Source organism: Aquarana catesbeiana, linkage group LG05 (assembly GCF_042186555.1).
Source record: "Aquarana catesbeiana isolate 2022-GZ linkage group LG05, ASM4218655v1, whole genome shotgun sequence".
Classification (NCBI taxonomy): Eukaryota; Metazoa; Chordata; class Amphibia; order Anura; family Ranidae; genus Aquarana; species Aquarana catesbeiana.
This window is the reverse complement of record NC_133328.1, coordinates 9,414,174-9,426,850: the sequence shown is the minus strand read 5'-3', so window position 1 is coordinate 9,426,850 and position 12,677 is coordinate 9,414,174. Positions and strand designations below refer to the sequence as shown.

General features: G+C 38.7%; 1 protein-coding gene across 1 annotated transcript; it reads right to left on the bottom strand.

Annotated features, from left to right (window-relative positions):
• Window positions 1-2,471: 2,471 nt before the first annotated feature.
• Window positions 2,472-11,600, bottom strand: LOC141145768 (lymphocyte antigen 6E-like). The gene is made up of 3 exons (XM_073632645.1): window positions 11,534-11,600; window positions 5,838-5,957; window positions 2,472-2,743 (listed from the first exon to the last, which is right to left on the bottom strand). The coding sequence occupies exons 1-3, from the start codon at window positions 11,583-11,585 to the stop codon at window positions 2,532-2,534; spliced, it is 384 nt and encodes a 127-aa protein (XP_073488746.1). The 5' UTR covers window positions 11,586-11,600; the 3' UTR covers window positions 2,472-2,531.
• Window positions 11,601-12,677: the final 1,077 nt, after the last annotated feature.

Here is a 12,677-nt window from a genome sequence, read left to right as displayed (position 1 = left end):
AGAGGTTTTGGCCAATCATTGTATATCTTGCATGATGATCCAACTCTCACCAAGTACATTGGTGTTTATCCCGAAATCATGTTCAAATGTGCCATTTCCTTACGTGACAAACTCACTAGAAGCCACTATACTCCTATGTGTGGATATACCACTGTAAACAAAGGGGATGTTTAGATGTGGTCACTGTACTTTTTGCCCCTGGATTTGTACCGGTTCCAGATTCAGTCTACCCAATGGGTAACTCTTCTATCCCCACTTTCGGGCGGACTGTAGTACCCAGGGAGTTGTCTATCTCATGACCTGTCAATTCGGGGCATTTTACGTCGGCAAGACAATTCGCCAACTGTGCCAGAGGATAAACGACGATATCTATACATTCATCAATGGTAAAATGGTGACTCCTATAAGTAGACATCTAGATCTCTACCACTGATTTACTACATCTTGAATTACCTTCATAGTCCTGGCAGTCATACAGCAGGACTCTGGGGGGGGGGGGGGTGATTGGGACAAAAGAATATTGCAACAGGAAACCAAAGGGATAGAACATTTGAATGCCACACATCTACCTGGAATTAATGAACTAATGCCTCATATATTAAATCTTGAATTTGCCATTTCTGACTGCTGTGATACATTTCAGTGCTGTTCTGGTACCTGTCTCTGTTTGTTGTGTTTTTTGGTTGAATTTATTTATTAACTATTTATTATTTAGTTCTGGCATTTCCTGCCTTCGTATATTCAATGTCCAAATGCTCTGTCATATGTTATCATTATTAGGTATATTTTTTTTGTTTACATATATGAAAAATTTATCTTATTTTTCATTTTATAATCTTCTAAAATTGAAGTAGCTATTGGTCTCTTCCTGTATGTTATTGCAGGATTGCATCGATCGGCTGTCCTTGTTATGGTATCTGGCACTGTCGTCCACGTGTACGGCCATCCAGCTGCAGTCTTGCCAGATCCGTGGCGGCTTAGCGGCATTAGGCCTTGGGCTTGGTGCTCCCCTCGGTGTTACCCCCTGGCTAGTTGCTTTTCTAGCAGCTCTTATTCCCGGTGGTTTCCCTGGGGGGGAGCCCATTGCCCTTTGGTCCTTGTTGGGATGCTCACACCACTCAACTTTGTTTCCTTTCCTTCCATACGGTGTGTGCATGCGCGGCCGGGCGTAGTTGCGCGTGCATCCCAATTAGGCCGAGTCAGGTGATGCGGAAGTCTTTCGCACGCCTGACTGGGATGTGTATATAAGACTGCTGACTACAGCCTTATATTATGGCATCCACCCCACCAGCGGTTCCCATCTAGGATCCATTCATATGTCCTTAGTTAGTGTTTCTGGCTTGGTATGTAGCTTCTTTTATTCACCTAAATACTTGGTGATAAACTTTCCTTCTTGTATTGACTGGTCGCGCTTTTGCTTTTGCAGACTATGTGGATTTGAAGCCCTGTGTGGTTGCTTCTTTATGCTGCCGCAGTGTTAGCCGGTGTCATCTTTCCATGATATTTAGCTTCCTAGGTTCTATGTTGGTCTAAAATGTATTGGTTTGATCCTCTAAATATAATAATATAAATATCAGCTGGGACCAACATTACTATACCTTTTTAGTTATTACTTGTTCTGATTGGTCCTGTGTGAAGTTATTTTTAATACTTTCCGTCTATATTCGTATATACATGTTTATAGATGCCACCCCTACTGTTCACATACATCCCAACTTTTTGAGATGGGAATGAGGGACACCTATCAGCAAAAGTATGTAGGCATAGGACACACCCTTTGCCACGCCCCCTTAAAGAAGAATTGTACAAAAAACAAGATTGGTTAAACCCACAAGTGCTTTTTTTACCGCTACTATTCCTTTATATTGGCTTTTATATCAAAAGATCGGAGGTGTAAAAACAATAACTCATCTGCTAGAATCAGCCAACATCCCAAATTTTAATGCAAGCAAGGTTTTCCCCAAAGAGAGTGGGACTTTAAAGGCATAGATTGTCAACAAAAAAAGATAAAAAATGTTTTTTGATTTTATTTAAACAATATATCAAAAAAAGTAGTTCTGCAACAGCTGGAGGACTGCTAATTGCATATCCCTGCACTAGATTTTAGTTAGAGGTATCAGAGTAAAGGGGGCTGAATACAAATGTACGCCACACTTTTCACATATTTATTTGTAAAAAAAAAATGTTGAAAACCATTTATCATTTTCCTTCCACTTCACCATTATGTGCCACTTTGTGTTGGTCTATCACATGAAATCCCAATAAAATACATTTACGCTTTTGTTTGTAACATGACAAAATGTGGACAATTTCAAGGGGTATGAATACTTTTACTGTATCATGAGTTGTAGATATAGGAATTTTTAGCGGGGGGGTTCCCTGAAGTCGGAAAGATATTTTAAGGGTTCCTCTGTGTTGAAAAGATTGAGAAAGGCTTCTATACACAAAAAAACGGACAAACAATTCAAAGCTTTCACATTACATCTTGTTTATTGATGCAGATTGGACAATGTGTTATCCCACTTCTTATATCAGAGAAGGGAGCTGCCGATGACCATCACAAGGGTTCCCACCACCAGGACAATGATGGAATAGCTGGACTTGATGCTGTTGGCTCCGCTGGTGTTGCACAGGTCGGTGGTGCAGCAGGATGTGGAGCCCGACCCCACCCCTAAGACACTGCCACTGCTTGCTGTGCAGCTGGCTGCGCAGGATTTGGTTATTGAGGTTGCAGTAACTCCAACTAGAGAGAGAACAAATATAACAGTCTTTAATTTTCAGCATAATATCCTTCCTGAATGAAATCTGGATCTGGGATGGAATTACTGTGTAAATCAGAGCTTAAAGTGGATGTAACTCCATTCATGAAATTTGGCTTAAGCACATATATCTGTAGTGTTTACTTATCTCTCTGTAAAGCTCTAAGTGCCGTGTTTTTCTGTTGCTCCGTTCCTCTGTTATCAGCATGATACCTTCTGACAAGTTCTCCAGCACAGGAGATAAAAGCAGCTGAAAATTTGTGTCGGGAGGGAGCTTAGAGGGAGATTAGCAGAGAGCTTGTCTATTCAGACTGCAGCTCTGCATGTTTATTCATTCTTCTGTCTATATGGAGGGGGGGGGGGGTGCTTTTCCTCCAATCAGCTCTCACACAGTGTGTGCTCAGACTCCCCTCCTACTGCTGGTAGAGGAAACAAGATTTCTAACACGATCTGCACTTTCTAAAGAGTGTAGAAAGCAGAAGACAGCAGATATACAAATAAAACTTATGTAGGGAGATTTGTTTCATCTCTGTGTATCATCTGAGGCTGTTCACTTCACTGGGTGTATGGAGGGTTTACATCCACTTTAAAATGTTTGTTACCCCAGCACTTCATATTCCTGATATCCTGCTGTACCATGTACAGTGCTTGTATGAGAAAGTCTCCTCTTCTTTTTGGATTGGATACCCCCACTATCATTCTCTATATACCCCCACTATCATTCCTCTGTATACACCCACTATCATTCCTCTGTATACACCCACTATCATTCTCTATATACCCCCACTATCATTCCTCTGTATACACCCACTATCATTCCTCTGTATACACCCGCTCTCATTCCTCTGTATACACCCGCTATCATTCCTCTATATACACCCACTATCATTCCTCTGTATACACCCACTATCATTCCTCTGTAAACACCCGCTATCATTCCTCTGTATACACCCACTATCATTACGCTATAATTCCTCTGTATACACCCACTATCTTTCCTCTGTATACACCCACTATCATTCCTCTATATACCCCCACTATTATTCCTCTGTATACACCCGCTATCATTCCTCTGTATACACCCACTATCATTCCTCTGTATACACCCACTATCATTCCTCTGTATACACCCGCTATCATTACACTATCATTACGAAGTTGATAAACTCCCACTCTATCCTCAACTCCCTAACACACATCTTCAACCTCTCCCTCTCCTCCGGCACCTTTCCTTCCCCGCTCAAACATTCACTGGTTACCCTCATACTCAAAAAACCCTCACTAGACCCCACCTGTTTGAATAACCTAAGACCCATGTCCTGGCTCCCGTTTGCCTCCAAGCTCATTGAACGCCTTGTTCATGACCAAATGAGCCGCTACCTTACGGACAACAACCTTTTCGACCCCCTACAGTCTGCCTTCCGCCCACAACATTCTACTGAAACTGCCCTACTAAAACTCACCAATGACCTAATAACTGCCAAAACCAATGGCCACTACTCCATACTCATACTTTTAGACCTCTCTGCTGCCTTTGACACAGTTGACCACCTGCTGCTCCTCAGCAAATTACACTCCCTTGGCCTCTGTGATTCTGCATTATCCTGGTTCTCCTCCTACCTATCTGAGCGCACTTTCAGTGTCACTTACAACTCCATCTCCTCCGCTCCCCTTCCTCTTTCTTGTGGGGTACCCCAAGGCTCCGTCCTTGGGCCTCTCCTTTTCTCACTCTATACCTCTTCCCTGGGCCAGTTGATAACCTCCCATGGCTTCCAATACCACCTCTATGCCGATAACACCCAGATCTATCTCTCCACTCCTCAACTCACCCCCTCTATCTGCTCACTGATCTCAAACTTGCTGAATGACATATCGGTATGGATGTCACACCACTTCTTCAAACTTAATCTTTCTAAAACTGAGCTTGTTATATTTCCTCCTTCACGGTCCCCCTCCTGTGACTTCACCATTAATATCAACAACACAACCATTGGTCCCTTCACACATGCCAGGGTCCTGGATGTAATCCTTGACCTCTCCTCTCCTTCACCCCATATCCAATCACTGGCTAAATCCTGCCGCCTTAACCTCCGCAACATCTCCAGAATTCCACCCTTCCTGACTAATGACACCACAAAGCAACTTATTCACTCCTTGATTATTTCCCGCCTACTGCAACTCTCTCCTTAATGGCCTACCCTTAAGCAGGCTATCCCCCCTTCAGTCTATTATGAATGCTGCTGCTAAACTAACACACCTCACTAATCGATCCATGACTGCTGCTCCTCTCTGCCAATCCCTTCACTGGCTTCCCCTACCCTGCCGTGTAAAATTCAAAATGCTAACCATAACTTACAAGGCCATTCACAACATCGCCCCCATCTACATCACCAATCTCATCTGCAGATATCGCCCAAATCGCCCCCTCCACTCCTCCCAGGACCTCCTGCTCTCTAGCTCCCTTTTTACCTCCTCCCATGCTCGCCTTCAGGAGCAGGGCCCTCCTGTACCTTCTGTATTGAACTGTACTGTAATTGTGTTGTCCCCCTTATACATTGTAAAGCGCTGCGTAAACTGTTGGCGCTATATAAATCTTGTATAATAATAATAATTACGCTATCATTCCTCTATATACACCCGCTATCATTCCTCTATATACACCCGCTATCATTCCTCTGTATACACCCCCTATCATTCCTCTATATACACCCACTATCATTCCTCTATATACACCCACTATCATTCCTCTATATACACCCATTATCATTCCTCTATATACAACCACTATCATTCCTCTATATACACCCACTATCATTCCTCTGTATACACCCGCTATCATTCCTCTATATACACCCGCTATCATTCCTCTATATACACCCACTACCCACTATCATTCCTCTATATACACCCACTATCATTCCTCTATATACACCCATTATCATTCCTCTGTATACACCCACTATCATTCCTCTATATACACTATCGATTGCTGATCTGCTGCAACTTGGTCTTGTTCTTCACACTTCATTATGGCTAATTTGTGCTCTTTGACCTCATGTTGTATATAAAGTGACTTACGGAGTGTAGCGGTTCCTACACTGGTCTCGCAGTAGCCTTGTGTGGATGAGCAGGTAGTCGGTGTCATGCAGTTGCTGTTGCTGGTCGCAGAGACACACGTGTAACATTGCAGGGAATAGGCTGAAAGAGAACAAATTAAAGCATTACTCCACCTTTTAATAAAAGTGAGAAGTACACCGTCATTTGCACCAAAATAACAGCTACAACTTTACAATTACTATATTTCCTTGTCTTTGATTCGTTAATTTAATATCGCAACATGACATCACATTCCTCAGACAGGAAGTGAGGGAAAATCTCCAACACAAAAAAAAAAGTTGCCATTTTGGAGAAGGCAACATAGAAGAACATCTGAAGGCTCCTTCATGACAATCTAAAGAAGTGGGAAATCCATGTACTATGGCATGTACAAGACACATAGAATTAAAAAAAGTCTTCCCCGACCCGATCAAGCTTTCTTCTTTTGAGTCTCACCCCTCCCCCATGACTCCTCCTCCTTTTCTAACAAACATTTGTGCAAATATTTATATTTCATAATTTAGTTTGCTTTCACCATTCAATTTTGCAACAAATTGACTTTACCGATTGAAAACCACATACAGTGCCTTGAAAAAGTATTCACACCCCTTGAAATTTTCCACATTTTGTCATGTTACAACCAAAAACATAAATGTATTTTATTGGGATTTTATGCGATAAACCAACACAAAGTGGCAAATAATTGTGAAGTGGAAATAAAAATTATAATTTTTTTTTTTTTACAAATATCTAAAAAGTGTGGGGGTACATTTGTATTTAGCCCCATTTACTCTGATACCCCTAACTAAAATCTAGTGGAACCAATTGCCTTCAGAAGTCACCTAATTAGTAAATAGAGTCCACCTGTGTGTAATTTAATCTCATTACAAATGCAGCTGTTCTGTGAAGCCCTCAGAGGTTTGTTAGAGAACCTTAGTGAACAAACAGCATCATGAAGGCCAAGGAATACACCAGACAGGTCAGGGATAAATTTGTGGAGAAGCTTAAAGCAGGGTTAGGTTATAAAAAATATCCCAAGCTTTGAACATCTCACGGAGCTCTGTTCAATCCATCATCGGAAAATGCACAACTGCAAACCTACCAAGACATGGCCGTCCACCTAAACTGACAAGGAGAGCATTCATCAGAGAAGCAGCCAAGAGGCCCATGGTAACTCTGGAGGAGCTGCAGATATCCACACATCAGGTGGGAGAATCTGTCCACAGGACAACTATTAGTCTTGCACTCCACAAATCTGGCCTTTATGGAAGAGTGGCAAGAAGAAAGCCATTGGTGAAAGAAAGTCATAAGAAGTTCCTTTTGCAGTTTGTGAGAAACCATGTGGGGGACCCACCAAACATGTAGAAGAAGGTGCTCTGGTCAGATGAGACCAAAATTGAACTTTTTGACCTAAAAGCAAAACGCTATGTGTGGCGGAAAACTAACACTGCACATCACCCTGAACACACCATCCCCACTGTGAAACATGGTGGTGGCAGCATCATTTTCTTCAGCAGGGACAGGGAAGCTGGTCAGAGTTTATGGGAAGATGGATGGAGATAAATACAGGACAATCTTAGAAGAAAATCTGTTAGAGTCTGCAAAAGACTTGAGACTGGGGTGGAGGTTCACCTTCCAGCAGGACAACGACCCGAAACATCCAGCCAGAGCTACAATGGAATGGTTTAGATCAAAGCATATTCATGTGTTAGAATGGCCCAGTCAAAGTCCAGACCTAAATCACATTGAGAATCTGTGTCAAGACTTGAAAATTGCTGTTCACAGACGCTCTCCATCCAATCTGACAGAGCTTGAGATATTTTGCAAAGAAAAATGAGCAAAAATGTCCCTCTCTAGATGTGCAAAGCTGGTAGAAACATCCCCCAAAAGACTTGCAGCTGTAATTGCAGACAAAGGCAGTTCTACAAAGTATTGACTCAGGGGGGCGCCATACAAACGTATCCCCCACACTTTTCACATATTTGTTTGTAAAAAATTTGGAAAACCATTTATAATTTTCCTTCCACTTATCAATTATGTTCCACTTTGTGTTGGTCTATCACATAAAATCCCAATGGGGGACGACATACAAATCCCCCCACACTTTCCACATATATATTTGTATCATTTATCATTTTCCTTCCGCTTCACAATTATGTGCCACTTTGTGTTGGTCTATCCCAAATAAAATACTTGTACGTTTTTTCAAGGCACTGTAGATAGGAAGTGTGATAGATTCACCCGGGTCAGAGGCTTTTGGAGGGGACTGAATGCTAGCCTCTTGCCTACCGACTATGGGCCCTGGCATTTGAAGGAGCTACAAGAATTTAGGAAGATATTCTGTATGTAATGCAAAAGGACATTATTAAGGAGGCCACGATGGTTTCTGCCAGTGTGGGACTCATATAGCAGATGTATGTGAAGGGAATGCTGATTAATGAGATCTGGAAAGCCCTGGGTCTCCTGTTGTCTACTTGTGTGGCTTCTAAGAGTCTTTCACCCATTGTTATTTGTGCTAATTAACCCTGCTATTGTATGAAGGTGTCCTGTGTTTATACTTATGATAATATATAATCTACTGTGTGAAGCTCGGTGACAACAAGTCTGAACTGTAGTGAAATCCTGATTAATCACAACAATGGCCACGTGGGCACGGAGTCACATTGGCTGCTTTAAGGGATTAGTTAATTAGCTCACGTTAATTTATGTTTCTGGTTACAGGTGTATTGTTAGCATAATATGAGCAGGAGGGGGGAAATCTCCTCTTCAACTGTATATAGACTGTATTCCTGTTCTAATAAAGAATTCATAGTGAGCAACCAAACGAGTATTGTCTTGTTTGTTGTTATCAGCGGTTGGAATATCTGATATTTATATTTAGACTGGGAGGAAGCGGTATATGACGAAAGCACTCAAGCGGAGTGTGGGACGTTTCGTTACATTGGTGGCAAGCTGTGGGATGCTTCCTGCAGTCTGGGACATCCAAACCTCCACCTGGATCCAAGGCCCGGATAGCAGGAGAGGAGGAGAGGTACAGATACCAGCCGCCATGGAAGAGGAATTTGGAAGGAGGTTGTGAGAGATGCAGATACAGCACAGAGGACCAGTATCAGAGCAGGTCCTGTTGGGATGGTATGATTCTATCCACTGGAAACTCTGGAAGGAAGCGCTAGGAGCACATTTAACTAGATGTGTGCATTGCGGAAACATTTTTTGTTTTAGTTTTATTTGTTTTTTTTTGTTTTTGTTTTTTTAGTTTTTCAAGGTAGTTTGTTATGATCGAAATTTGTTATTTCAAATAATTTAGAAAATTCAGAATTTTGGAAATCCGAAAATTCGAAAATCTGAAATAATAACTAACTAATAAATTATAGGTAATAGAATTTCTTTTCAAATTTGGCTGTTAGTGAATGTATCGAATATGAATTTATCCGAAGATACGAATGATCAAAATAATGAATGCCGCATCTAACAAATGGAACGTAAATAAATAATAATAATAATAATAATAATAAAAAGTTTGTATTGTTTATTATTATAAATTTGTTCCGATTATTATTATTAATTCATTAAGTTCCATTTGTTTAGATGCGGCATTCATTATTTTGGATAATTCATAACTTCTGGTAAATTCGTGTTCGTTACGCTCACTAATAGCCAAATTTGAAAGGAAATTCCAATACCTATAATTTAATAGTTAGTAATAGTTATTATTAGTTAGTTATTTCGGATTTTCGAATTTTCAGGTGTTTGAATTTTCGGATTTTCACTCTTATTTTCATATTTTCATTCTTTTTATTTTTCAGATTTTCATTCTTATTTTCAAACATTAGGATTTTCGAATATTTTTTACAAATAATTTTTGGATATTTGGGACATTTTGAAAGTAAGCAATTGAGGTGGGGAAGTTCAATGTTTTTACCTGCAAGTCTATTGATAAGAGAAAACCTTGGTGGTTTTTAAGGCTTCAATAGGTTTAAATGACTTGCAGAAGACCCTACCCCCCCCCCCCAAAAAAAAATAATAATAATTTAACTACCATAATATGGTAATAATTTACAATATCGCATTAAATTTTTTGAACATTTTTATAAAATTTCAACAATTTCAGATTAGAATGGAAAGGTGGCTTTTAATATTATCAAATTTCAAAATGACTTGTGTAGCGATTTTATACGCTATATCATTTTTTTAAATATGCTATTTGTTCATATATTTTTTATTTAACAGTGTATTATTAATTTACAAATTTTCGAATTTCGGATTTTTGAATTTCCGAAATTTCGAATTTCCCGAGTTTTCGAATTTTCATTTTCGGAAAAAAATTGTTAAACGAGTTTTCATCAATTCGAATATTTCTGAATTAACGAACTTGTTGAATTTTGTCAAAACGAATTTGGAACGAAACAAATTGCACATGTCTACTGATCACTGTATTGGTGTCACTGGTCCCCAAAAAGTGTCAGTTAGTGTATGGCTGTCCGCCGCAATATAGTCCTCCTATAAGTCGCTGGTTGCCGCCATTATTAGTAAAAAAATAAATAAATAAAAGTTCCATAAATCTGTCCCATTGTTTGTAGACGCTATAACTTTTGCACGAACCAATCAATATTCGCTTATAGGGATTTTTTTTTTTTACCAAAAATAAGTAGCAGAATACATATTGGCCTAAATTGATGAAGACATTTGATTTTTTGCATTTTTTGCATTTTTTTTATTGGGAATGTTTTATAGCAGAAAATAAAAAAATTATTGTTTTTAAAAAAAAAAAAAAAAATGTTGGTCTTTTTCTGTTTATAGTGATCACATAGTGATCAAATACCACCAAAAGAAAGCTCTAATATCTATGCTATTTTTCTCATATATTTATATTAACAATATTTTATTAATTATACTATTTAACAATATTTGTATTGTTTTTTTTTTTTGTTTACACACTTATTTACAACACAACATAGCTACATTCTAGTGATAGCTAACAACAACTTCAGACTAGAATGGAAAGGCAGCTTTTCATTTTATCAAATTTCAAAGTGACTTGTGTAGCAATTTTATATGCTATATCATTTATTTAATATGCTATTTTTCATATATTTATATTAACAATATTTTATTAATTATACTATTTAACAATATTTTTGTTGGGTTTTTTTTGTATAAACACTCATTTACAACACAACATATATATAGCTATACACAGCTATATTTTTTATGCTATATTATTTGGTTTATATGGATTTTTTTTTTTTCGTCTTTGGTTTTTTTTTTTTTTTTTTTGGTCTTTGGTGGTTTTTAAGGGTTCAGTTGGTTTAAATGGCAGAAGATCCTTCCTTCTACACTGTATCTGTTCTTGTTCTAAAAATACTGGCCCCCTCATTAGCCTCAATATATTAATGTTTTTTCACATAAAAATAAAAGCTAAAACAGACAGCGAAAAATAAAATAAAATAACAAGTGACAGTATACAAACAATGATCAAATGGAAAAAAAAAAGAAAGAAAAACACCAAAGAACACTAAATTGTAAAAAAAAACTGCCTAAATTACAAAAATAAATACATAAAATGAATAAATAAAATAAAATAAAAATGTAACTCTCGCTAAAAAAGTTTTTGACTTGACATACACGATTTTAGTATGCTAATGAGAATTATTATAGGACATCAGTGGCCCCCTTACCTGTCCCAATGCAGAGAGCGGCCAGGAGGAGGATGCTTGCTTGTGCTGCCATTGTGAGCTGGAGGAGACTTGTGACACCCCCAAAGCTTTGTGCCCTAATATATACCTCTTCATGTGTTTGCCCACAGCCATCACCATGAAAACGACACTGTGTACTCCTCCACCGCCCCCCAACACAAATTCTGCTTTTTGTATAGATAAGAGGAAGTTGGCCGTTTACCTAAAGCATGTAATTATATTTCACATGATACTCATTGATAGAAAGACACAATATAAGTTGTCACATTCCATTGATTGCAATCTGCTAACAATTGTACAAAGGAGAAAACACTTCCTGTTACTCTGAAGTTTGTAGTGACCGGATTCTTGATACCTATAAAAAAAAATCAAGAATCCGGTCCGGTCTTCACTGAGAAATAGAGGACTATCTCGGTACCGGTAAGACAATACACACATTTGCGATAAAAAAATCTTATTTTATTTTACATATAAAAAAAGACTGAACGTGATTTCCAATAATCAATACAAAACAATATAAAAACAAGAAACGGTGATACAGTTGTGCTCATAAGTTTACATACCCTGGCAGAATTTATGATTTCTTGGCCATTTTTTAGAGAATATGAATGATAACACAAAAACTTTTCTTTCACTCATGGTTAGTGTTTGGCTGAAGCCATTTATTATCAATCAACTCTGTTTACTCTTTTTAAATCATAATGACAGAAACTACCCAAATGACCCTAATCAAAAGTTTACATACCCTGGTTATTTTGGCCTGATAACATGCACACAAAGGGGTTTGAATGGCTATTAAAGGTAACCATCCTCACCTGTGATCTGTTTGCTTGTAATTAGTGTGTGTGTATAAAAGGTCAATCAGTTTCTGGACTCCTGACAGACCCTTGCATCTTTCATCCAGTGCTGCACTGACGTTTCTGGATTCTGAGTCATGGGGAAAGCAAAAGAATTGTCAAAGGATCTGCGGGAAAAGGTAGTTGAACTGTATAAAACAGGAAAGGGATATAAAAAGGTATCCAAGGCATTGAGAATGCCAATCAGCAGTGTTCAAACTCTAATCAAGAAGTGGAAAATGAGGGGTTCTGTTGAAACCAAACCACGGTCAGGTAGACCAACTAAAATT

Bases quoted from the DNA above. Each gene is read 5' to 3' on its own strand.
- LOC141145768 (XM_073632645.1), bottom strand. From the start codon at position 11,585: ATGGCAGCACAAGCAAGCATCCTCCTCCTGGCCGCTCTCTGCATTGGG. The intron at 5,958-11,533 runs GTAAGGGGGCCA...GTTCTCTTTCAG, and splicing joins CGCTCTCTGCATTGGGACAG to CCTATTCCCTGCAATGTTAC. The intron at 2,744-5,837 runs GTAAGTCACTTT...TTCTCTCTCTAG, and splicing joins TGTAGGAACCGCTACACTCC to TTGGAGTTACTGCAACCTCA.